The sequence below is a fragment of the Mus musculus genome, chromosome 5 (assembly GCF_000001635.26).
Source record: "Mus musculus strain C57BL/6J chromosome 5, GRCm38.p6 C57BL/6J".
Classification (NCBI taxonomy): Eukaryota; Metazoa; Chordata; class Mammalia; order Rodentia; family Muridae; genus Mus; species Mus musculus.
This window is the reverse complement of record NC_000071.6, coordinates 93,914,455-93,941,003: the sequence shown is the minus strand read 5'-3', so window position 1 is coordinate 93,941,003 and position 26,549 is coordinate 93,914,455. Positions and strand designations below refer to the sequence as shown.

Genomic DNA, 26,549 nt, shown 5'->3' with positions numbered 1-26,549 from the left:
GAGATAATTGTTACATATTATCACACCCTGTTAATTTGGTTCATAGATCCTGTGAATGGCTAGGTAAACATTCTATGAAATGAAGCTCATCCTGACCATTCTTAGAATGACTCAGGATATTGCTATATCATTGGCTGATCTATATAGTGACTATCTAAAAAAAGGAAACAATCAAGCAAACCAGCAACACACACATGTACACAAAATGTTTGAATTGTAATGAATTAAAGATAATGCCAAAGTCGTAAGCTTTTGTGCAAAATAAATTCCTGATTCCTTTTGATTCTCTATCAGTGAGTGTGTTTACCATTCTCAAACATGGACCTGTATGGATCAAAAACTACGAGTCCTGGTTGGTCTTTCAGACAACTGGAGTTCAGCTCTAGACAAGCACCTGGTAGCTGACAACCATCTATACAACGTTCTGATGCCTTTTTCTATCATGCAAGGATACATGCAAATAAAAGAGGAATATACATTAAATCCATACAGAAATAAATATTGCAGAGTGACAAGCTACTAATTTCTTCTCACTCACCCATGGTGAAAGAGTTCAAACTCTGGAGCTCAGAGCATCTTACAATATTGCTCACCAATGGAGCTCAAAGGATATGCCTAAAACTCCACATGCTCCCTTCACAGAGACACAAGTGCTAATGAACAACATCACCATTTTAATTAATTGGGCCATTTTTTATTCCCTTGTGAAATTGAGTCCTTTTTTTATTTAAAGACTTCTTCAGCTGGTGGAATAGCTACATGTGTATTATGTGGATTTGTGCATGTGAAAGGTGGGATCCACAGAGGACAGAAAGGAGGGTCCTAGCACCTGAAGCTTGAGTTCCATTTGACAGCCACCTGGTTATTAGCTCTGAAACAGAACTTTCGTTTTCTGCAAAAGCAGCATGTGCTCTTCACCGGTGAAGAGTCTCTCTAAATCTACATGTTGTTTGTTTTAAGAATATGAAAGCATGTTAATTGTGGGAAAATATCAGGTGAGTTCACTGGTCTTAAGGAACAAGGTCAGGGAATTGGACATTCAGACAGGGAGAAAGGGTGTGAGGGAAGACAGAAAGAACGAGTCTGAGAGAGTTATGTTCTTTATTTTTTTTCTTCCTCTGTACTTTAGGCCAGCCTAGAAGTTCATATATTTCCCACCATAGCTGATAACTTTATCCACTTTCCCAAGATTGTGAATTGTGACATGCCTGGCCTCAATGTGTACGTTTTTACTTCTTTCCAGAGGGTGATTGTTGTAGTCTTTTAATTTAGATGCTTTATTCAATTCAGACAATAACAATGATGTTTAAACAAAGTAATCATGTTCTAAGTTTTCAATAAATACAGAGTAACAAATTATTTTATTGATAGTTTACAGAAAAGGGGTATAATGACTAGGCTGAGTGAGATTTTTTTTCTGTTCTTTTTATTACAAATGAAGATGGAAAATACAATTTTTTTTATAAGATATGAGTTCCAAACCTTATTTTTATTCCAATCCAGAATGTTCCCATTTTACTGCCAGCAATGACAAAGGTTGGCCACCTGGTCAAAGACCCAGCGCTCCCCACATGTGTGGCAGATATCTGTAGCAAAGGAGCTGTTCTTGGGCTGCCTTATTGCTCTCAGTGTATCCATGAGATCCTGACAAACTTGGGCAAATCTTTCTACAGAGACTTGAGCAAATTCATCATAGCACTCCAGAGGGGCAGGGTATTGTTCCACATTCATCTTGCTCCAGTTGGCTGTGTGCTGCAAAAGGTCCTTCAGGAAGGGCATGGAGAATTCATTGTTGTAGAAGTTGATATTGGAGATCTGAGAGCATTGTTTGAATGCAGGTAGGAGGACACTGAGCTGGGAGTCCTTCATCCTACACCCCTGCAAATCCAGAGTCTCAAGAATGCCTGCCACTTTCATGAGGAGACCCCTCAGAGGCATAAGATCCAAATCCAGTAAGACCACACCTCTCAATTCCAGATGTTTTAGCTGAAAGAGGCTCTGACAGCAGGCAAAGGAATCCAAATCTCTCTGTGAAACCAGGGAGTAAGTAATGGAGAGGGTCTTCAAGGGTGTCATCAAGCACCTAGAGGTAAAGGAGACAGATGGTTAATTCTGGCAAATGGCATTGGAGAGGTTTGGCAGGGATATTCAGAGTGGTAGAAGGAATCAGGTGCCCCAAGATTAGTTTTACTAAGTCATTAAGGATATCATCTATGATGCTTCCTGTTGGAAAATGCTCAGTCATGTCAACCTCATAATTTATCTCCTGGCCTCACTCTAAACCTGAGAACCAGTTCATCCCCTAATCCCAGATAGCACACAGAAGAAATTCCATCCCAATAGAATTCTGACAGGATCTCAATATTTGCTGTGTGTTCACTGAATCTGCATTCTATCATTCCCTCTGCAGTCATGTTGCTCTCATTTACAGCCCAAGCTCTACATCCTGCCCCATGTATTCAGCACTACTGTGTTCAAAATATTTAACCCATGGGAACTGGGTGATGATAGAAGGCTATTCTAACAGATCTGAGCATATAGCTCCTGTTTACCCTGTACTTGTGAGTCCCCTGACTTCTCACTACACACTTCCATTCCTCTTCAGTTTCCATTTGATTGGGCGGCCATGATTCTAGGAAGAAATACAACTGATCCTTTCTAGATCTGACCTACTCTTTACCTCAAATCACTTTCCTACTTCATGAGTGCTCATTTGAGACACTGATTTACCTTGTAAAATTTCCCTTGTATAACTGAGTATTCATGGAAACAGGACATAACTTCCAGTCTTTGGAGTCTCTAAATATTTGTTCCTAGTGACTGGTTGGCATCATGTCCCCATAACCCTTAAGAAAAGAGAGACAGATTTGCTCTGATAGCTGAACCAGCTCTCCATCATGGCTTACCCTAGGACCTGATTCATCTGGAATCTGAGAAAATGGACACAGAACATGAAAAGATGCTGCAGACAGTTGAATTTGGAGAACTGAGAAGCAAACTTGTTGATACACTTGACTTCGGTGACTCTTGTTCTATTGGGTAAATGGAAGTCGATTTTGTGGAGGGGTGCCAGGAAGACTTTGCGAAGATTTCTCATCTGCCCAAAATAGGGGGCAAAACGTGTCAACTCTAACAGAGTCCATTCAGTATTTAGTTCTAACTCCATGATGTGCTCTGGATCAAAAACGTGGAAGATATGTCTGAGAGCTTTTACTGGCAGAGTCCAGATTTTCATCTTTGTACAGCAGAAATATAGGGAGCCCTTTCTCTCCTGGGCCCACTTCAAGAACCATATTTGTGCTTCATCAAGGCAGGACCTGATGCACAGGTCAACTGTGACCTTCAGACGCTGCCTCAGTGCATATCTGGGACGGACCTGCAGGGCTTTCTTTTCATCCAAGATCTCTGCTGAATAGTCACTGTCTTCTGAATCAGTCCATATGTTCCAGAAGCTATGGTGCACATTCCTCAGGTCGAGAAACTGTAGCTTTTTCCTCCTGCAGGTGAAACATAAGAATGATGACAGACCCTGAATTAGCTTTTACTACATATATCTAAACTCGTCTCTCTTCTGTGCTAAAGTGTACATTTTTTTTTCAGGACCTGATATCCAAGTTGGACTCAGGCTTGCTACTGAAGCTTTCCTGTGCTTCTGTACACATGAATACTTTTCTTTCAATAAGGTACACTTTACTTCTCCTTACTTATATTATTAGTTCTTGTGGGAATGTCAGGGATAGGCTCATTCCACTGTGAGGCCACATTTACTCTAGTCCATATTCAAGGCTAATCCATATCGAACTGTGCTCAGTACAAGTAAACAGTAGCTGTCAAGAACCCTGTATCCCTGCCTGATGATGCCATCAGAAGCATCTGATCCATTTATGACAGATCTAATCTCCCTGACAATGTCTAATGTGTACTCCTTCTGCTCCCTTCTACAGGACTTGGAAATTGCTTACCTGGGGTGAAACCCTATGGTTCGACGAATGTCTACTCCATCTAGCACAGCCTGCAATGTTTCCACGTCAGTAGTCCTCATCAATGCACCCACAGGGAGACAGTGGAAAGGCCAGGCTATAACCAATGCCTTTATGAGCTTGATAGGTCTGCCATCAATGGCCTCCTTGAAAAGTGCTGGGAAGAGTCCATGGGCCATCTCCTCCAGATCAGACATGCCTAGAGCCTCCTCTCTCACCAGAGTCTGAATTGCCAGCTTCTGGAGTGTGGGTGGGGTATGAACATTCATCTTCTTAAGGTCTCCAATCAGAAGGATCCTGGGGAAGGAGTCAGAAATGCATATACGTTTAAGAGAATATTTATAAAACTTCCTCACCATCACATCAACCACTAAGCTTCTGAGTTACTGCTCATGCAATGGTAGAGACATCAATTTATCTCTTCATCCTAAGACATCATAGAAAGACAGTCGCCCACACTGTCATCATGGCAGCCTCTCTATCACCCAAATGGGTATATAAGTTTTGGATCATAAATTTTGTATGTGACACACTCTTTAAAAAAAGAAAGAATGAAAGTAATATTGAATTGACAAGACTCACAGGACTTAATGTGGATGGCCCAAGACAACATGTGCAGCACAAGAGAGATAGAACCTTAAGAGACCAGCCTCAGTGGATAGGCATGTTCCCCACGTGAGGGAAGGGCCCAGTCACCCATCTCAAAATTTTTAACTTAGAATTGTTCCCATCTAAAGAAAAACTTGGACAAAAAATGAATCAGAGATTGAAGGAAAGACCATCCAGAGACTGCCTACCCTGGGATCCATCCCATCAGCAGACACTAATCCCCGACACTATAGTTGGTGCCAAGATGTGCTTACAGATAAGAGCCTGGTATAGCTGTTCTCTGAGAGGCTGTGCCAGCATGTAAGACAATTGCAGACACTTATAGGCAACCATTGGACTGAGCCAGGGGAACACAATGGAAGGCTTAGGGAAGAACAGAAGAGATGAAAGAGATTAAAACCCCATAGGAATAACATCAATATCCACTAACTTGACCCCTCAGAGCTCTGACGGATGAAACCACCACCCAAAGTTTGTACACGGGTGCATCCACGGCTCTGGATAAATATGTAGCTGATGATTGAATTATCTGATATCCATGGGAAGGGAGATGCTTGGTCCTGTGGAGGCTTGTTGGGGACTGGGTGTGTGTGTAAGGGAGTATTGTCTTAGAGTCAAAGTGGATAGATGATGGTCAGGGGCTGCCAAAGAAAAGACTGGGAAAAAGAACAACAATTCAAATGTAATTAAATAATCAACAAAAAAAAAGGAAAAAGAAAAAAGAAAAAAAAATCCCAAAACAAAAATGCAACACACAACAATCATGGAAGCAGTAAACACACACACACACACACACACACACACACACAACACCCTGTGTCTTGGATCAATATTGATCCACTAAGCATGATGATGACAATGGGTTTCTATAATTTTCAGGGTTTTCTAGGTCCCAAATACAGACCATATCAAAAAAATCAAAGCTGTGTGAAAGCGATATAAAGCAAAGCCTAATGTAAGACATTGAGTGAGACATTAAGACACTCCAAGTGTAACTCAAGCTATTGTGAGTTAAAGGTGTTCAAAGACACATGGTCCCCTGGTCTCCAGGTGAGCCAGTGACTCACAAAAACAAGCACAAACATTTGAGTGAATGGAAATGTGAGGGAACACACTAGTAATGTTAATACTGAGGAGTCTTATGAGTCAAAAGGTTATTGCTTTTCACCCTACCCAATGCCACATGGCCATTTGTAGGACAACTTAAACAAAATAGAAAATCAACCATAATAATGAAATCACCTGGTTAACATATACGTTTGTGATGAAGCTAAAACTTCATTTGAAATTAAATCCCAGGTGTTCAATGTATTCCTCTAAGAAGAAAAAATTAACATGTTTTGTCCTAACTTGGAGTCTAAATGTCTCTACATCAAACCGCATGACCCAGGGGAATATCATTACCTACTAGTTCTGAACACTGTAGACAGGTCTCTGAGTGCTGGTCAAACAAGACGGTTATTCAGGCTGCAGTTCTCTGAATGTGTTCTCTGGCTCCAGTGAAGCCTTTATATACCTCTCTGCTCACCACTCCCTTTTGTAGCCACACCCACCAATCCCAAACTGGAATTGGAGTAAATGATTAAACTCCACCCTTTTAATCATATTTGTAACATGCAACCTTTTCAGTGATTGAATCAGAGCTCTCAACCTCATTTCAAAGCTCATGTGGGGAGGTTATGGAACAAGGGGAACACATCTCTATTGTTGAAGAGAGTGCAAACTTGCACAACCACTTGTAAGATCAATCTGGCAGTTTCTCAAATAATTGAGATTCAATCTACCTTGTAGACCCAGCTTTACCACTCACAGACAGAAAGCCAAAGAGGACCCACAATGCCACAAAGATACTTGCTTGACTATGTTCATAGTAGCCATCGTTCTACTGAAGATACCTTAAGGCCTTCTAAAACACAGCAGAACTGATGCACATATGAATTTAGAGAGCTTGAAGCAGCGGGCACAGGGCATGCACAGATTCTACCTCATGACAGTATTGAAAGAAGCTCCCATTCCGAACCCAGAAGCTGTCTCCAATCTATAAAGTAAAGTCTTGCAAATGAAACACTAAACTTGTTAAATGGAATTTTTTTTTTTTTTTTTTTTTTTTTTTTTTTTTTTTTTTTTTTTTTTTTGGGTTTTTGAGTCAGGGTTTTTCTGTGTAGGCCAGGCTATCCTGGAATTCACTTTGTAGACCAGGCTGGCCTTGAACTCAGAAATCCGCCTGCCTCTGCCTCCCAAATGCTGGTATTAAAGATGTGCACCACCACTGCCTGGAGTTAAATGGAAATTTTCTGTTGAATGCAAATCCTACTCTTAAAAGAAGACTAATTAACCAGTTGTAGGAGGGAAACAAAACAAACTCAAAGACAATTTAGCAGATCTGAGTGTTAGAAAGTTGTGTTATACACTTTTGTTTATTTATATTGTTCTGCTTTTAGATTATAAATTCTTTCTGTTTTTCTGGGATTTCTGTGTCTTTGAATGTATTCTGTATTTCTTTTGGATTTTTTTTTGCTGTTGTTGTTGATGATTCTACTTTATATTTTTGATGGGTTGGCTCTCTTTTTCTGTTGGCTTATTTATATTGTCCTGTTCCAAGTTGTGTGTTTTTCTTTTCTTTTGATTTTCTGTTGCTCTTTTTGTTTATTTGTTCATTTCTCTGTTTGTTTTTCAAGCAGGGTCTCATTGTATGTTAAACTGTTCTGTAACTCACTTGCTAGGCCAGGCTGGAGGTGGTCCTGCCTCTTCCTCCCCTGTCCTGGCAGTACACTTGTGTTCTGCCACACATGATTCTGGATTCTTTAAGTGCCTGTTTCTCTTCTCAGGAGAGATACAAAGGGTGTGGATTGAGATGGAAAATAATGTGGGAATGACCTCAGAGGAGTTGGGGGAGTTGAAACCATAATCATAACACGTTGTATGAAAAAAAAATATTTCAGTAAGGGAGACGCAAAGAAAAGGGGAGGGAGATATGACTGAGTAGTTAGAGCACTGGCTTCTCTAACAGATACCTCAGGTACATATCCTAGCTTTTGTGTGTCAGCTCCTGTGTTTTTGTCCCCCATGCTCCTAACTCCTGAACCATCTCTTTATCCCATATCTGATTAACATGAAGGAGTGCCAGCTTAGCACATTGTCTACAGATAATGCCACTGAGATAGGAACTAGACAGGTTGAAGGCTCATACTACACAAAGAGGCAGAGATAGTATCTTCTTTAATTTGCGTGTAGACAGGGTTATAGATGAGGACTATTTCACCTAGGCAGCCATAACGAATAGCATGGGGGTTCATTACAGGAAAGGATCTCAGTATCCAGACTTGATAAGTGAGGTAGTATAGTTTTGGAAGCTTGAAAATTGGGAGCTATAGAACTCTTGATCATGAGAGAACCCACAACATGGAGAAGGCCAGTGGCTCCTTGAATGAGACCCAATCTTGAGGAAAGTGCCTCAAGAGAAGTTGTTCCAAGACTTGTAGCTAGCAAGCCTTTTCGTTGTGTACACTGGACTGGAAGGAAACTGATCTATATTCTGTACTTTCATAGGAACCAGTGTCATTGATGCTCTCCCCCTGGAAGAAGTGATTCTGGAATGACCCCTGAGGTTACTCTCTAGGCACATCTGGTAGAGATTTTCAAGATATGCAAAGGTTGAGGATCAAGGCTAGATGTGACCATTGTCCTGTGACAGCCACATTTCTGGGGAAAATCAATGGGAGAGGCCAAGATCATCAGTTCCTTTGGATTTTGAGTCTGTAGTCTCTGGATTTTGCCTGTTAAATTCAATTGTCAGTCAAGGAAGAAAATGGTTGCTCATAGCTTTGGGCAACAAACAGGTGTTGGTGTGACCCTCACAATGTTCCTTCCCAGGTCCTACTGGTGTGGCTCAGAGGTGAAAAAGAAAGGAATTGTGTGTGCTAGGAAGATGTGAATGGCTAAATACTATAGGCACGGTTGTTGAAGCATCTGCTATATCTGCATAGGTGATAGAGAGCACCAAGCTACCAGAATAAAAGCTCTGGGCACCTGAATAGCAAGGGGGTTAGAAGTTTCATGGCCAAACAGAGAATAGTGCTTAGTAACAGGATCTCAGCCACAGTCAGGTCCAGAGGAAACCCTCAAACAAAGACAGATGTAAAAAATACCCCCCAAAACCCCCACAAACAAACAAGAAACACACCAGATCAAGAAAAACTTTGAGACTTTCCATTCTTCTACTCTGATGAGCATGGAACAGAAGGTCAACCTCACCAGGACAGGGCTCCTTGAACCTTGGTGCAACAATACTACCCAAACAACAGATTCTACTGTGCATGAAATTCCCCAAGGACAGCCTGGACAAGCTGCTCAGAGGAACACAGGTCAATTTCAGAAAATCTCTAGAAAAAAAGTTATTGCAATATAATATGATCAGGGATCTATTGTCTCCCATTGAGCACAAAGCCTGGACCTGAAGAAAGCTTTTGCCCACCATTGGGTATGTATACAAAGCCTCCATTCCAACTCTGAGGTGTGACATTGTTTATGCATGCTGAAAAAGTGTGTACACATCAGTGTCTGAGTTTGGTGACTGTAAATGGGATGGATCACCAGGTGAGCCAGTCTCTAGATGGTCGTTTATTCAGTCTCTACTCCACACTTTGAGTCTGTATCTCCTTCCATGTTCCCCCCTTTTGTCCACCCCCTTTAAGATAGATAAAAGATCCACACTTTGGTCTTCCTTCTTCTTGAGTTCCATGTGGTTTGTTAATTTTATCTTGGCTATTCTGAGCTTCTGGTCTTCTGGACTAATATCCACTTATCTGTATGCCCCAGTGTGGGGAAATGGCAGGGCCAGGAAGCAGGAGTGGGTGGATTGGTAAGCAGGGGGAGGGGGAGGGCATAGGGGAAGGATGTTTTTCACAGGGGAAACCAGGAAAGGGGCTAATATTTGAAAATGTAAATAAAGAAAATATCCAATGAAAAGGCGGGTCATTGTCTTTATCTCTAGACAGTGGTACCTGTGGCTCTTTCATTAAAAACTGTAGTGCCTATTAACTCGGCAAGGTCAATGCCCCTAGGCTCCGGAATTCCCTTGTCATGAGCCCCATCCAGCTCAAAGTCTCTTTTCTCTTGGTCCCATTTTACTCTGAAAATCTTTCTTTCTACTTTGGATTTCTTCTTTCTTTTCCAAGGAGATCTCGTTAGCATTTTGGAGAAAGCCTTTTTTTCTTGACCCAAGGAGTTTTACTGCAGATATTTTAATTCATGAAGCCAGAACAAGAGGCTGAGCTGCCAATCAAACACCCAGCTCCCATTGTTGGTATTTGAATGGGAGACACAGAATTACATTATGTAGTTTGGGGGTCATCCTTCATCAGTTCACTGAAACTTGCACCACCACCCTTGATAGCTCTCCTGCTCTTCTGTACATGCTGACTGTCTTAGTTCATTTGTGAATTGGTGGATCAGCTAGGGAGTGTGCATGTAGAGTGGGTGGATTGTAAACTGAAGTGGTCTCTGTCAGTACAGCTGTGGGTACCACTACTGAACTCAGGCTTGACAGCAAGTGCCGTTCCCCTCTGAGCCATCTCACTGGCTCTTAAGCTCCCTTGAGGTTAATTTAAGAATTTTATTTTGTGTTTTGGGTACTTTTTTGTTTGGTTTTTGTCTCTCTGTCTGTTTGTTTGTTTGATTGATTTTTGACAGGGTTGGTCAGTTTACCCTTCTCTGGTTCTTTCTGAACTCAAGTTGTATACTAGAGTAACCTTGACCTCAGAGCTTCTCCTGCATCTACCTACCTAATCCTGGGTTTTAAGTCTGTACCTGCACCATCTGGGAAATTTCATCTTGTTTGTGTGTTTGTTTTGTTGTTTTTAGACAGGGTCTCTTTGTTTAAGAGCCCTAAATGTCCCATAAGCCACTCTGAGGAGCAGTCTGGCCTCGAAATCAAAGATGCTCCTGCCTCTTACTGTAGTGCTGGGATTTATGCCCTGTGCCACCCTGCCCAGCTCTGGTTTAATTTTGTGAAAGATCCTCACTCCATAGATTTCACTGGTTGGGGTTTAGTTATTAAGATAAGGGTAGCTCTGAACTCCCTGAATCAGTCAAACTTTGACTCCTGAGGGGAGGGAATCAATGTGTATGCTGCCATTCTCAGTATAAATATATTGTTTTAGTAAGATTTGTTCTATGTGTAGGGGTGCTTTGCCTACAACTATGAATGGGCAGCCCTCTCATGGCTGCTCCCCTAGAAGGTCAGAACGCAGTTTCACAACTGCTGGAACTGGAGTCACAGATCATTTCAAGCCACCATGTAGATGATAGGAATAGAAGGTTGACAGGTGTTCCTTCTTTCTAAGCCAAGTCTCCAACCCAAGACCCACATCCCTGAGGAATGTTGTTAGGCTGATCCTACTTGTCATAATCTAAGTTGCCTGAGCAGCCAAGGGCACCATCTCCCTCACACCTTCTTGTTCATGTTTGCCTTTGTCCATTTAGAAAGCAGGTCTTTTAGGGATCAGACTATACTTCAGCTTACAGTTTGGCTGAAGATGACATTCAAATGAGCCTCCTACCTCCCACTTCCAATTTTGAGCTTACCAGCATGCCCCATCTTGTCTGTTGCACAGAGAGTTTTAGAGAGGAATCCTTGAATGCTGGGTAGCTCCCTACCAACTGAGTACACACACAACACCCTGGCCACTATAGTAATGGAATCAATCCTTGCTCCTACCCTACCTTTTGCGTGGCTGCTGCTGCAGTTTACTGACAGAGCATCCACTCCAGCCCTTTAGCTCCAGTACCTATTCCTAACTCTGACTCTGTATTCTGTCCCAAATCCAGCTAAAAAGAATACCTTTGAATTATGGTATGTCTCTGATCAATAACAGATTAAACCCTTAGCTGATGAAAACTAAAAATGACTCTGGTCCCATGAATGAAATCCAACCAGATGTGTTTATTCATAACAGTAATCCTAGCAATAAGAAGGATTCTGAGGCAGAAGAATTTCTAGAATTAGACTTCTAAAACACCCTTGGCTTCTGAGCATGACAAGATCCCTGGAACAAATTGAAAACTAAGTAAACCTTAAGTAAATGAAAGAATAAATCAAAAAACTTGATGTTATATGGTTAATTAACAAGTGGAATGTTCATATTTATACATGAAACTTTGGGGGGGGGATGAGGAAGAGTGGAGAGTATGTGAATACAATTCCTTCTGATTTAACCGATGAAATGATTAGATCTTTGATCTGGAATTTGAAGGGTGGAGATTAAACCAGGAAATCCAATTCCAGTTTTGGTTGGAGGGTGTGGCTAAAATAGGGAGGGGTTAGCACAGAGGTATATAAAGGCTCCAGTTGATCCAGAGAACACACTCAGAGACCTGCAGCCTGATAACTGCCTGGTGCAGCTGGGACTTGGAGACCTATCTGCAGTGCTCAACTGGTATGTACTGGTTTTTCCTTGGGTAATGCAGTTTGATGTAGAGAAGTTTAGAGTTCTTTAGAGGAACAGGTTGAAGACCTTGGGTTTCATTCCAATTGAATTTTTAGACTCATCACCGACATACTTCTGTAGCATCACTGATATATTTCTATAGCTTGCATAGTTCATTAGTGTGTTTCATATAATTTTTTGAGACAAGTATTCTGTATCTTGTTCAAACTCTCTTAGAACTGGCCATGTGGCTCCTGGGAAGCTGGAAAGCAGTTCATTCTGACTAAACTGTTCCTTCAGGTTTCTTCTTCACTGAATTTGTATGTGTGTATGTGTGTGAGAGTGAGAGACAGGCTGTGGCTCACACTGTAGACCTGTACACCATGTATCTTTGATTTTCTTCAATGCCCAATTGCTCGAGTGAAACTTTTGAGTTATGCATATGTATTGTCTTAGGCTTTGCGTTTCATCTTTTCCACATAGCTTTCTTCTGTGTACATGATCTGCTTACCAGACCCAGGAAACCCTAAAAATTGTAGAAATGCACTGAAGTCATTCTGCTTACTGGGAATTAATATTGATCTGCATCACAAGGATTTATGTTTGTTTGTTTGGTTGGTTGGTCAGTCGGTTGGTTTTGTTTGATTTTCGAATTTTTTTTTATTATTTTATGTAAGTACACTGTAGCTGTCTTCAGACACACCAGAATAGGGAGTCAGATCTTGTTACGGACAGTTGTGAGCTACCATGTGGTTGCTGGGATTTGAACTCTGGACCTTCGGAATAGCAGTCGGGTGCTCTTACCCACTGAGCCATCTCACCAGCCCCTGGAATATTTTTTTAAGAATGTTTTTGAGAAAGGGTAACACAAAAAGTATTTTGATTTGAAAATTATGTGCTCATTTGGTTTTTAGAAAGACCCCGGTTGTGGGAGTCTGTCTTTCCACCACCAGTTTAGGTTGAAGAGGTAAATTGATTTCTCTGTCACTGTCAGAGTAGTAACTCTGAAGATTAGTGGTTGATGTAATGGTGAGGAAGTTTTACAAACTTTGTCTTGAAAGTATATTTTTTTCTGAATCCTTCCCAAGGAGCCTTCTGACTGGAGACCGAAGAGGATGAGTGTTCAGACTCCGTCCACTCTCCAGAATCTGACATTGAAGGCTCTGCTGAGAGATGAGGCTTTGGCCTTGTCCTGTCTGGAGGAGGTGCCTTTTCTGCTCTTCCCAGCTCTGTTCAAGGAGGCCTTTGCTGGCAGACTTAAGAAGCTCATGAAGGCAATCGTGGCAGCCTGGACTTTTCCCTGTCTCCCTGTGGGGGCTTTGATGAAGTCACCTAACTTGGAGACCTTGCAGGCTGTGCTAGATGGAATAGACATGCAACTGACAAGAAAATCTCACCCCAGGTGCGTAATAATCAAGTTGTCTTTAACGGATCATTTGGGTACACAGTAGAGATTGTGGGTTCAGGGAGAATGGCTTCTGATGGGATCATCAGACAGTGGTGCAGGAACCTTGAAGCTATTGTCTTCTTGGACTAAGGACAGTTGTAACTGACAGTTGTCAGTGGATTACAGCTTATTCTAAGTAGCCTCTAGAATGAGCCTATCCCTGGTTTTCCCACAACCACTATTAATGGGATTAGAAGAAATGAAGAGTACCTTAGTGGAAGGAAAGTGGTCAGGTCTACACATGCAGCTCAGGGAAAGATTCTGTAGCATGCTTGTGTGCACATTGCACTCTCTTTAAAGAAATTATACCTTACCAAAGTGGGGGAGACTTGAGTTTACAGTCAGGTAGTCAAAGCTGACTGTGGGTAGTCACGTCTGCTGACATTTGACATGTTTCACTCCCGACAGGGGAAAACTTCAGGTTCTGGACCTGAGGAATGTGCACCATGCCTTCTGGGACATATGGGCTGGTGCAGAGGATGGTAGCTGTTCTTCAGAGTCCTTGAATGAGAAGCCTACAGTAGTGAAGGTCCTTCGCAGATATGCACGGAGGAAGCAGCTGAAGGTGGTAGCAGACCTGTGCCTCAGGCCCCGCCGTGATGAAGCACAAGCATACTTCTTGAAGTGGGCCCAGCAGAGAAAGGACTCCCTACATTTGTGCTGTATAAACATGAAGATCTGGGCTATGCCCGTGGACTTTGTCTTAGAGATTTTGAATGTCTTTCATCCAGAGCACATCGAGGAATTCGAACTGAACACTGAGTGGAATGTGTTTAATCTGGCCCGTTTTGCTCCCTGCTTAGGGCAGATGAGAAATCTTCGCAAACTTCTCCTGGCACCCCTCTATAAGAATGTCTTCAAGATTGCCAATAGGACAGGAGACAGAGAAGATAAGTGTGTCAAGGAGTTCGTTTCTATCTTCTCCAAATTCAATTGTCTCCAGCATCTCTCCATGCAAGGTGTCCACTTTCTCACAGACCACATGAGTCAGGTCTTCAGGTAAGCAAGGATGGAGATCTGGGTTACCTAGCAGAGAATTTTTTTTGTCCGTTTTAAGGATTATTCATGTACAATGTCTGACAGTCAGCCACCTGGAAAAAATTTTAGTGACCTTTTAGAATATGACCGTTATGTGTATTGATTCAAAGTCTCAAATAATTACTCCTGAAGCAAAAGACTGAAGGGAGGTAAGGAGTAGCACAGATCTGATCAGAAGAGACTGTAATTCTTCTTGGAATCACAGCCAACAAAATGATCAGAAGTGCTGGCCAGTGGTGGCACATGCCTTTAATCTTAGGACTTGGGAGGCAGAGGCAGGTGGATTTCTGAGTTAGAGGCCAGCATGGTCTACAGAGTGAGTTCCAGGACAGCCCCGCTATACAGAGAAATCCTATCTAGAGAAAAGGAACAAAATAATCAAACAAACAAACAAACAAAAATGATCAGAAGGGAACAGAGAGTTAAGGTTGTAGTTAGGAGCTGGGGGAGACCATCAAAGTGAGGAGGTTAGCTCTGTGCTAAGATCTGTGGGAACAGCCTAATATCTTCCCCTACTTTCCCATGGTTTTGAGCCCCAGTACTGTGGAGTACAAGGGATATGAGGGATTGTGTGGAACTGTAAGGGATAGCAAGAGTGACTGTTCAGAAACTTGGATGAAATGCAGCTTTAAATGAGCCCACATGTAATGTCCCTAGATCCTGTCAGGACTCTTTTGTCACAGAACTTCCTCTACGTGTCTTATGGGCAAAACTGGTTTTCTGTGTGGGACTGAAGCGAGCAGATTAAGTGTGGGTGACCTTGGGTCACCTGGTCCCTTCTACAACTGTGTAAACTGCATTCCACGCTCTCCATCACCACTTGCCAGAATTAACCATCTGGTCTCACTTATTCCTAGGTGCTTGATGACACCCTTGGAGTCCCTCTCCATCACTCACTACCAAATTTCACAGTCAGACTTGGATTCCTTCTCTTGCTGTCAGAGTCTCTTTCAGCTAAAACATCTGGAGATGAAAGGCATGGTCTTACAGGTTTTGGATGTGATGCCTCTGAGAGGTCTCTTAGAGAAAGTGGCAAAAACTCTTGAGACTCTGAATTTGCAGGGATGTAAGCTGAAGGACTCTCAGCTCAATGCACTCCTACCTTCCTTCATACGATGCTCTCAGCTCACCAAGATCAACTTGTACAACAATGACTTCTCCATGCCCATCCTGAAGGACCTTTTACAGCAAACAGCCAACTGGAACAAGATGAATGTGGAACAGTACCCTGCCCCTCTGGAGTGTTATAATGAGTTGGGACATGTCTCTGTAGAAAGATTTGCCCAACTTTGTCAGGAACTCATGGATACACTAAGGGCAATAAGGCAGCCCAAGAGCCTCTCTTTTGCTACACGTATATGCCACAAATGTGGCGAGCCCTGTGTCTATGGTCAGGGGGGTAGACTTTGTTTTTGCTGGCGGTGAACATGGATTCAGAACTTCTGCATGTGAATAAATGACAGTCTTGAGACACATCTCTCATCTGGGGTGCTCAGAGACTGACTTCAGGCAATGTACAGATACTTGGAAAGGAAAGGATGTACAATAATTGGGATTTTGGAGGCTAAGCTTGACATGGGGAGCAGACTTGTGGACTGGCAAAGGCAACTTGGATGTTTTGAGTGGACTCTGCTGGGACAGATTAACTAGATCCTTTGTCATGGACTTGTAAACTTTTTGTTCTTCACTGTAATATATAATTGAATAAATAGAACATGGGTGCTTTTTTAGATGTTATTCCTGAACGTCTGAGTAGAATAATATATCTAACTTTAAGCATTTTGAGCAAATATCCTCTGGAGAGAGTCAAAATGAACACATGGATGCTAGCATGTCATGATTCAAAATCTGGGGTAGGTGGATAAAGTTATCAGCTATGGTGGTTCACATATGGATATCTAGGTTGGCCGGTGGTAAAAAAATTTATAAACCCAATATCTGTGTCTCTCACACTCCTTTTTCCTTCCTTCCTCTCACCCTGTGTCCCTGTCTGCCTGTCAACTTCACAGGCCTTGTTGCTTGGAACCTGTGAACCTGCTGGAAGTTTGCTCACAGAAAATTCCTTTCATGCTCTTCAGAAAAACAAACAAATCAACAAACAAAAGCTCATGAGCCCAAAAAGGCAATGAGCCATGTTTTAATAGTACATGTTGCTTTAGAAGAGGGAAGAATTTGATTTCAGAACTATCATCAGATGCCTCCAGCAGTAACTCAGGCTTCAGGTGTTAATCCCATTTCTTCAGACATCTGTGGATCCTAGCATTTACAAGCACCATATGTACAATAAATCTGCATATACACAAAATTGAGAACATCTTAGAGAAAGTCACACCATTTCACACAGGTTTCAGAAAAATGAAGTAATTGATTAAAATGATATTGGTCAGTAGCAGTTCCCAGAGTTTTGTGTGCCTCCAATGGTATTCCCCTCTAACATAGTGTGAAGAGAATGTGTGAAGTTTCAGGTGTTTTCATTGAGCTTAATTGGGGACCAGTAGCCCAGTTTGTTCTGTTCTCTGGTTTGAAGCCTGCACCTTAGAAGTGTGAAAGAATACTAGTAGTTTGTCCTAGAACAATATCTGTCTATTTGACTGTCAGTCCTTTTTAAGACAGTGTTTGGGACCCTTATTATTGCTCAACAGTCCTATATGATGAGTTTCTCTCTAAAGAATCTACAATACACAAATACATTAACATGCACATACACACACCAAACAAATGAATAAAAAATTTGAGAATGAAAATTTCAAGGTAATTCCAAATATTTTCAGTATGTGAAATAAACTTTTCATTCATTGTTATTCTATACCTCCAAGTACTTTACCTATAGCAATTCGTGATATCCTTAGTTTACCCATGGTGGAAAGAGAAAGACCAGTAACTAGACTTGAGCTATGGTGGTAATTAGTCACTGAGCTGAACCATCAAGTTTGAAAATTTCAAATTATTTTCACAATATGTGAGATGGAGCCCCAAGACATCATCCATGCCAAGCAAGCATAGAACCACTGAGGTACATCTCAGGTTGATTTTGATCAACTCATCCAGTTGTTCATTTCTGTAAGATGCTTTACTTCCAGAGGGTTTTACTTTGTAGCCTATCCTGGCTGATAATTTTGTCTACCTAAGAGGGTTTGCAATCCCTCAGAAATATTTTTCTGGGGCCATTGATTCTTCAGATCATGTTGGGTTAAATTTACAAATCTCCTGCCTCATCTTCTCATACCAGTAAACATCATTTAAAACCAATGCCTGAAATGTCTTTATATGAGGAAAGAAAAATATTTGGTGTCATCTTGGGCCACATGCCTATCTTAGAGACAGCCTGTAGACATGAGATGGGTGCTTGCCCATTTGGTCAAGGTGTGGACACATGGAACCAGGTTAGTAGAGCACTCAGTGTCTGAGAGACCAGACAGTGACTTCATCCAGGGAATCAGTCTCTCTACTAGCTTCTTTGGGCTCTTTGTTGCTGTTGACACAGGCTGTCATGTATGAGCTGCCTCTGCAGTAAGACAGCTGTGTACTCCTGATACTCCTCCCTCTTCTTTCCATGTGAAGGCAAGAGGGCAATATATCAAGCCCAGTCTCCAGCAAGGTTTTCAATGGCCTTTGAATTTGGACCTCTCATTTCAATCAGTAACTTGCAGTATTAAAGGTGCGTTTTACTCTCCAATTTCTCCTTAAAAGAATCCAGTTCCATGTCAGGCGTGGTGGCACATGCCTTTAATCCCAGCACTCGGGAGGCAGAGGCAGGCAGATTTCTGAGTTTGAGGCCAGCCTGGTCTACAAAGTAAGTTCCAGTACAGCTAGGGCTATACAGAGAAACCCTGTCTCAAAAAACAAAACAAAAACAAAAACAAACAAACAAAAAGAATGCAGTTCCACAGAAACTGATCTCACTGCTGGTTTGGTGGTCCACAGTTCCTGTCTCAGGATTCAGGGGTGGTAGCATCAGGGTAAATATTCAAGCTAGCCTTAGCTTCATAATTGGCTGCAGGCTAGGTTAGTCTACGTCAGACTGACTCAAAAATAAAGAAATATGTATGGAAAGTGGATTAGGGCATATCATTTCTAAGATATTGACCCAGAGCACCCATGCTCTGTGTGGGTAGAGAAGCACCCTTATAGAGGCAGGGGCAGGGGGAATGGGAAAGGAGGGTTCCAAAAGGGAGACCTGGAAAGGAAAAAAAACCTTTGAAATGTAAACAAATAAAATATCCAAGAACAAAAAAAGAAACAAAATGCATGATATGAAGAATCAACAAAACCAAGAGCTGACTGAGAAAAATCAATAAAGTGGATAAACCCTTAGCCAAACTAACTAAAGGCCATAGAGAAAGAATCCAAATGAACAAAATAAGAAATGGAAAGGGAGACTTAGCTACAGAAACTGAGGACATCCAAAAATCATCATCATATCTTAGTACAAAAGAATTGTACTCTTAAAGTAGAGAAACATTGACAAGATCGAGGATGAAATTGCTTTTATGATATCTCTGTGAAGAGAGAACACTAGAGACCTTTGTCTCAGTCCCATCAGAAAAGCTTCAATCTTACACTAATACAATGTTTATATAAGCTACTCCCTTAAAGAACCAAAGTAAATTGAACTGAAGAACAAGAGACTGTTTCCCATAAGTTAGGAATGGCATTATCGGAAATGCTGTGGACAGTTTTCCTATCAGCTACAAATGCTTCCACAGTTATTTATAATTAAAGTGAAAATAGTTGTTTGGAAGAAAAAATATAAGTAAATATTTTTTATTTTATTATTGACATTTAACAAACAAAAAAAAAGAAAAAAGAAAAAAAGAAAAACTACCTTGTTTGCTTACACATTGCTGATCTATTTCAAGCTGCTTAGTTACAAATGTAATTAGGTTCTTGGGAATAATAATTTTATTCATAATACTTAAAATATTGGCTCATGTGAAGGTGTTGGGAAACATATTTTCTCTTAGTATACTCATTGTAAACTTTCATTTAAACCATAGACTATAAGTACACTGTTATTTTTGTAATGTTTGGAAGATATAGCTGGGATATATAGGCTGTGGAAGAAAAAGAGTGTTGGAGCTTTGCTCCACCCATCAAATGTGTATGTATGTATATGTACAAAGTTGAAGGTTTTGAAGCTTACTTCATCCACTGTGTGTGTGTGTGTGTGTGTGTGTGTGAGAAAGAGAGAGAGAGAGAAAATATGTATGTAAATTATGTGTGTGTGTGAGAGAGAGAGAGAGAGAGAGAGAGAGAGAGAGAGAGAGAGAGAGAGAGAGAAATTATGTATGATCCATCAACACTTCTTGCCAGTCACACTGAGTATTTTGCTGGCAACAGATTGCTTCTTGCCAACCCCATAGAATCAACCTTTGCTCCTTCAGAGAAAAGTCAGCTGGGTGATCAGCTACCAACTCTATGCACAGCCTCAGTTTGCCCTGGATGTCAAAGCTGGCCTTTGAAAAATGAAGATGTCAACATTTTACTTCAGGATTGCAAGCAAACTTTTCTTTCCTAGGCTCAATCCAAGAAGTATGTGCATCACTCATTTGTAAGTTTTCCAAAACAGAAGTCAGCAGTTATCACCTTCACAGTAGGATTTGGTACAGCTTCCTGCTCAGGCTCTTCTACCTACTTCTGGATCTTGGTCTCTCCTGAGCAGCTAGCACCAGCAATTCCAGTCCATGTATCCCAAACATCATGATGCTCATTCTGCATATCGGGTACTCAAAGTTTCCACCTCCTATGGGTAACAGGTGAAGTGTCAGTGGAAAAGAGACGACTTTTCATGGAGTCAGCTCCTCCTTTCTCCTATCTGGTCTAGGCAGTGTTTGGTTTTTCTCCTAGTGCTGAGTGTCCACTAACAACCTAATGGTGTTAATGACTTTTTCTGAGCTGCCTCCATAGCCCTGTGAGTTTACTCCATTCTGTTACTCTTTAACTGGTACTACTACTACCTGTGGGAGAGTCAAGGGAAGGCTCTTTCCCTGTACCTACATCTTTACTATTAGTCCACTGTACACTGAACAGTATTTTCTCATCAGAGAACAACATCAGTCAAGGCATCTGCAATCTTGCTATTGAAACTTCTGATCTACCTCTGTTCCCATCCTGCAAGATCCAGTCGATTACATCCCCAAACCACAGTGTCCCCCACTTGATGTTACATGGGCCATGCTTACCTGAGTTGAAATTCATGTGTAAATAGGACATATAATCCACCCAGCATACCTGAAATATTGCCTTCTCGAGCCTGTATATCAAGGCATCACAGGAAAGAAGATGGAAGGCCATGCTGACACCATAGCCTTCACAACCTTAGTGAATCTATCAGTGAAAGCCTCCTTGAACAGTGTTGGGAGAAGATCAATGAGCAATTTCTCCAGAGACAACCAAGGTCTCATACTTCAGTGCCTTCTTCCTTATCAGCTCCAGGAATTGAGGTGGGCCATGAACTGCCATCCTGATTGGTTCTGGGAAAAATTCCAAGATAGAACAAACAAGTAAACTTTAACTCACACAAACACAAATCAGTGTCCAACAAGTATCACTAAAGGCTTACAATCTGATAAAGTTACTAAACATATTCTTTCAGTCTTCCTGTCTCTGGCCTCTAATCTCAGACTAGGGTAGTTGGATGGGTGAAGTGCCAGAAGGTAAGTAGTTCCAGATCAGCCATGCATATGGAGAACACCTAAATAAACCCAAACATTTAAAAACAAAACCAAACAAACAAAGAGTACTCCACACATTGCAGTATATGCCTTTCATCCCAGCACTCAGGATGCAAAGATGTGGAGATTTTTCTTTCTAGCCTGTTCCACACAATAAGTTCCAGGCTACTTAGAACCATGTGGTAAGAGTATTTAAAACACACATGCACACTCACACACAACCACACACCCATACACATACACCACACATTTTTTGGGATTCTATTGCTGTGGTGAAAAGTCATAGCCAAAGGCAAGCTGAGGGTAAAAAGGTTTATTTGGCTCACCCTTCTACACTGTAGTCCATCATCAAAGCAAGCAAGGATAGAAAAACATGACAGGAACCTAGAAGCAAGAGCTGAGGCAGAGGACATGGCAACTTCTTGCCTTGTTCTTGGTAGTTTGCTTTCTTTTAGGACCACCAGACCAGGAATAGCACCACCATAAGTCAGCTGGACATCCCCATCAAGCACTAAGAAAATTCTCCATTGACCTGCTCACAGCCCATACATATGAAGCCATTTTACGAACAGTTGTTCCTTCCTCTCAGATTACTCTAACATGTGTCAGTTGACATAAAACTATCCAGCACATCTTTCCCTGGTAAGCTTGACACAAAAACACTTTGTGAGACATAACCCTTCCCTTTTGGGTGGCGGGTGTTGATCACCAAGATCTCAGGTTAATAAATATCACAAATATAAAACATGAATAAGTAAACCTTCACAACCTTTACAAATTCGATCACATCGAAAGTACAGTCTCTGAAAAAAAAATCCAGTCTCCTCCAAGTCATCTGCCTGTCAGATCCAACTGTGGCACCTAGATGTACCCTGTCCACTGAGCTCCATTTTCCAGTCCATGGCTCTGCCTGCATTTCTGCAGGTCTCTCAGCATCTAGAATGTTCTAGTCAGTCTCTGCCCAAGGTCTCTTGCCTGCCAGGTTTCCTTAGGCCACACACAGCAGAGCAAATTTCACCTTGTACCCTGCAGTCCACCTGCTTGCTCACAAATCTGCCCTGCTTTTCAGGAGGCTTGCTGGCACCAGAGACAACCCTAGAGCTAAAGGTCAGCATAAGAACACAATCAACAACAGCCAAGGCAATATGGCAACTCCAAATCCCAGATATCCTAATGTAGCTGAAGCAGAACAAAATGATCTTAAATTCAATTTTATGAAGACGATAGACACCTTTAAAGAAAAAAAAATGAATAAATCCCTTAATGAAACACAAGAAATATAATCAAACAGGTGAAGGAAACACATAAAACTGTTCAAGACTTGAAAATAGAAGAGAAACCACTGAAGAAAATACAAACAGAGGCAATCTTAGGGATGGCAAACCTAGATAGGAGAAGAAACACCACAGACACAAGCATCTTTAACATAATACAAGACATAGAAAAGAAAATTTCATGTGTCAAAGATAGAGTAGAAGTATTTGATACATCAGTCAAATAAAATGTTAAATCGAAGGAGGTTCTGACTTACAACATCCAGGAAATTTGGAACACTATAAAAAGACCAAACCTAAGAACAATAGAAATAGAAGAAGAAGATTCTTAGCTCCAAAGACACAGAAAATATTTTCAACAAAATAATAAAAGAAAAATTTACTAACCTAAAGGTAGAGTTGCTTATAAACATACAAAAAGCTTAAACAACACCAAATAGATTGGACCAAAAAAATCCTCCTGCCACATAATAATTAAGACACTAAATGTAACAAACAGAAATTATATCAAAAGCTGCAAGGGGAAAAGGCCAAGTAATATATAAAGGGATACTTATTAGAATTACACCCAACTTCTCAAAAGAGAGTTTAAAATCCAGAAGGTCCTGGTGCAGACTCTAAGGGACCACAGGTGGATGGCCCAGACTACTATACCCAGGTAAAACTTTACATCACTATATATGGAGAAAACAAGATTGTCCATGACAAAACAAATTTAAACCATGTCCATCCCCAAATACAGCCCCATAGGAGATACTAGAAGGAAAACTCCACTCAAGTAAGTTAACTCCACACAACAAATGAAATAATCCCATAGTAGCAAACCCAAACTGGAAACACACACACACACACACACACACACACACACACACACACACACACACGCACGCACACACACTCATAACCAACATCAAAACAGGAATCATCACTTATTGCTCATCAATATCTCTCAACATCAATGGGCTCAATTTTCCAGTCCAAAGACACAAACTAACAGAATGGATGTGAAAACAAGACCCTGAATTTGCTTCATAAAAGAAACAGAATTCAACAACAAAGATAGACATTACCTTAAAGTAAAGGGCATTAAAAAGATTTTCTAAGCGAAAAGACCAAGAAGCAAGTCAGTGTAGCCATTCTAATATATTTTGACTTTCAATGTACATTATGGAAGGACACTTCATATTCAAAAAATATAAAAATCCACTATAAGGATGTCTCAATTATGAATAGTTCCACAAATGCCAGGGAACACATATTCGTAAAAGATTACTAATGCTTAAATCACACTTCCAATATCATACATTGGTAGTGAGAGACTTCAACACCTTGCTTTAACCAAAAGACAGATTATCGAGGCAGAACCTAAGCAAAAATCAGAAATAATGAAACAAGCAGAAGTTATGAATCAACGGGACTTAACAGATACCTTTAGAACATTTCACCCAAACAAGAAAGAATATACCTTCTCAGCACCCCATGGAACCTTGTCCAAAAGTGGCCATGTAGTTGCTTACAAAGCAAACCTTAAGAGATACATGAAAACTGAAATAATTACCTGTCTCTTAACAGACCACAATGGATCAAACTGGATTTCAACAGCAGTATAAACAACAGAAAGCCAACAAATTCCTGGAAACTAACAACCCTCTACTCAATGATTACTCAATGGGTCAGAGAAGAAATATATTAAAGACATTGTAAAATTCAATGAAGATGAAGGCAGAACATACCGAAACCTAAAGGATACAATGAAAGCAGTGTTAAGAGGCAAATTCATAGCACTAAGTTCCAATTGAGTACTACTCAGCTATTAACAAAATGGAGTTATGAAATTCTTGAACAAATGGATGTATCTGGAGGATATCATCCTTACTGAGATAACCCAATCACAAAAGAAGTCATTAGATATGCACTCACTTATAAATGGATATTAGCCTAGAAACATAGAACACCCAAGATTCAATTTGCAAAACACAAGAAAATCAAGAAGAGGGAAGACCAATTTGTGGATAATTCATTCCTCCTTAGAATAGGGAACAAAATACCCATGAAAGGAGTTATAGAGACAAAGTTTGGAGCTAAGATGAAAGGATGGACTATCCAGAGACTACCCCACCTGGGGATCCATCCCATAGTCAGCCACCAAGCCCAGACACTACTGCATATGCCAGAAAGTTTTTGCTGAAGGGACCCTGTTATAGCTGTCTCATATGAGTGCGTGGCAAATACAGAAGTGGATGCTCACATTCATCTATAATATCGAACACAGGGTCACCAATGGAGAAGCTAGAGAAAGCACCCAAGGAGCTGAAGGGGTCTGCAACCCTATAGGTGGGAACAACAATATGAACTAACCAGTACCCCCAGAGCTCATACCTCTAGCTGCATATGTAGCAGAAGATAGCCTAGTCGGCCATCACTGGGAAGAGAGGCCCCTTGGTATTGCAAACTTTATATGCCCCAGTACAGGGAAATGCCAGGGTCAAAAAGCAGGAGTGGGTGGGTAGGGGAGCAGGGTGGGGGGAACTTTCGGGGTAGCATTTGAAATGTATATAAAGAAAATATCAAATTTAAAAATAAGATACAACTTGCAAAACACATGAAACTGAAGAAGAACGAAGACCAAAATGTGGTCACTTTGCCCCTTCTTAGAAATGGAAACAATCACCCATGGAAAGAGTTACAGAGAAAAAGTTTGGAGCTGAGACAAAAGCATAGACCATCTAGAGACTGCCATATCCAGGGATTCATCCCATAATTAGCCTCCAAACGATGACACCATCGCATACACTAGCAAGCATTTGCTGCAAGGACCCTGATATAGCTCTCTCTTGTGAGACTAGGCTGGGGCCTAGCAAACACATAAGTGGATGCTCACAGTCAGCTATTGGATGGAGCACAGGGCCCCCAAAGGAGGAACTAGAGAAAGTATCCAAATAGCTAAAGAGATCTGCAACCCTGTAGGTACAACAACATTATGAACTAACCAGTACCCAGGAGCTCTTGACTCTAGCTGCATGTGTATCAAAGGATGGCCTAGTCGGCCATCACTGGAAAGAGCCACATTGGACATGGAAACTTTATATGCCCCAGTACAGGGGAATGCCAGGGCCAAAAAATGGGAATGGGTGGTTAGGGAAGTGGGAGGGAGGATATGGGGGACTTTTGGGATAGCATTGGAAATGTAATTGAGGAAAATATGTAACAAAAATATTTAAAAAAAAAGAAAAATGAAAAAAAAGAATTAGCAAGGTACTTGCTGCTGGGTTAAACTCTTGTTGGTCTGCTCCTGAGTAGACTCCATATCCTGGTCCATCCTAGAGCAACCACTGCATTCAGAGTCTTGGAGCTGCTGCTGGGAGCCTGGTAGACTTGGAACCCATCAACAACCCCCCACTCCCGAATACCGCTCCCCTTTCTTCCATCCATTCCACCCCTTCTACCTGATCCTTGCTGCTGTGGCAGACTTCTAGTTGGTCTGCTCTGTGAAAACTCCATATCCCAATCTATCCTAGAGGACCTGCTGCACTCAGAGCAGTTGTTCTACCAGTGTCTGACAAATACAGATGTGGATACTCACAGTCTACCATTGGCTGAGCACAGGATCCCCAATAAATGACCTACAGAAAGGATCCAAGGAGCTGACAGGTTTTGCAGCACCATAGGAGGAACAACATTATGAACTAACCATTATCCCCAGAGTTCCCAGGAACTAAACCACCAACTAAAGAGTACACATCATGGGACTCATGGCTCCTATGCTCATGGATTGATAGAATTAACATAGTAAAAATGGCCATTCTGCCAAAGGCAATCTATAGATTCAATGTAATCCCCATCAAAATCCCAACACAATTCTTCAAAGACATAGAAAGAGCAATTTTCCAATTCTTCTGGAAAGGAAAAAAATCCCAGAATAGTGAAAACAATTCTTAACAATAGAAGAGCAGCTGGGGGAATCACCATCCCTGACATGAAGCTTTACTACAAAGCAATGGTGATAAAAACTGCACAGTATTGGTAGAGAGACAGACATGTTGAACAATGGAATAGAATTGAAGACCCAGAAATAAAAGCTCACACTTATGGTCATTTGG

The 26,549-nt window shown here is 41.3% G+C and overlaps 2 protein-coding genes across 2 annotated transcripts; one reads left to right on the top strand and one right to left on the bottom strand.

The window, feature by feature from the left end:
• Nucleotides 1-1,515: 1,515 nt before the first annotated feature.
• Gm6346 (predicted gene 6346) lies at nucleotides 1,516-20,719 on the bottom strand. Its single transcript, XM_011249641.2, has 4 exons — nucleotides 20,684-20,719; nucleotides 3,963-4,277; nucleotides 2,907-3,497; nucleotides 1,516-2,083 (listed from the first exon to the last, which is right to left on the bottom strand). Exons 2-4 carry the CDS (start codon nucleotides 4,247-4,249, stop codon nucleotides 1,516-1,518), a joined length of 1,446 nt encoding a protein of 481 aa, XP_011247943.2. The 5' UTR covers nucleotides 4,250-4,277; nucleotides 20,684-20,719.
• Nucleotides 11,965-15,991, top strand: Pramel36 (PRAME like 36). The gene is made up of 4 exons (XM_001476028.5): nucleotides 11,965-12,025; nucleotides 13,105-13,418; nucleotides 13,872-14,462; nucleotides 15,359-15,991. The coding sequence occupies exons 2-4, from the start codon at nucleotides 13,132-13,134 to the stop codon at nucleotides 15,924-15,926; spliced, it is 1,446 nt and encodes a 481-aa protein (XP_001476078.1). The 5' UTR covers nucleotides 11,965-12,025; nucleotides 13,105-13,131; the 3' UTR covers nucleotides 15,927-15,991.
• Nucleotides 20,720-26,549: the final 5,830 nt, after the last annotated feature.

Bases quoted from the DNA above. Each gene is read 5' to 3' on its own strand.
- Gm6346 (XM_011249641.2), bottom strand. From the start codon at position 4,249: ATGAATGTTCATACCCCACCCACACTCCAGAAGCTGGCAATTCAGACT. The intron at 3,498-3,962 runs GTAAGCAATTTC...TTTCACCTGCAG, and splicing joins ACCATAGGGTTTCACCCCAG to GAGGAAAAAGCTACAGTTTC. The intron at 2,084-2,906 runs GTAAGCCATGAT...CTTTACCTCTAG, and splicing joins CAGATGAATCAGGTCCTAGG to GTGCTTGATGACACCCTTGA.
- Pramel36 (XM_001476028.5), top strand. From the start codon at position 13,132: ATGAGTGTTCAGACTCCGTCCACTCTCCAGAATCTGACATTGAAGGCT. The intron at 13,419-13,871 runs GTGCGTAATAAT...CACTCCCGACAG, and splicing joins ACAAGAAAATCTCACCCCAG to GGGAAAACTTCAGGTTCTGG. The intron at 14,463-15,358 runs GTAAGCAAGGAT...ACTTATTCCTAG, and splicing joins CACATGAGTCAGGTCTTCAG to GTGCTTGATGACACCCTTGG.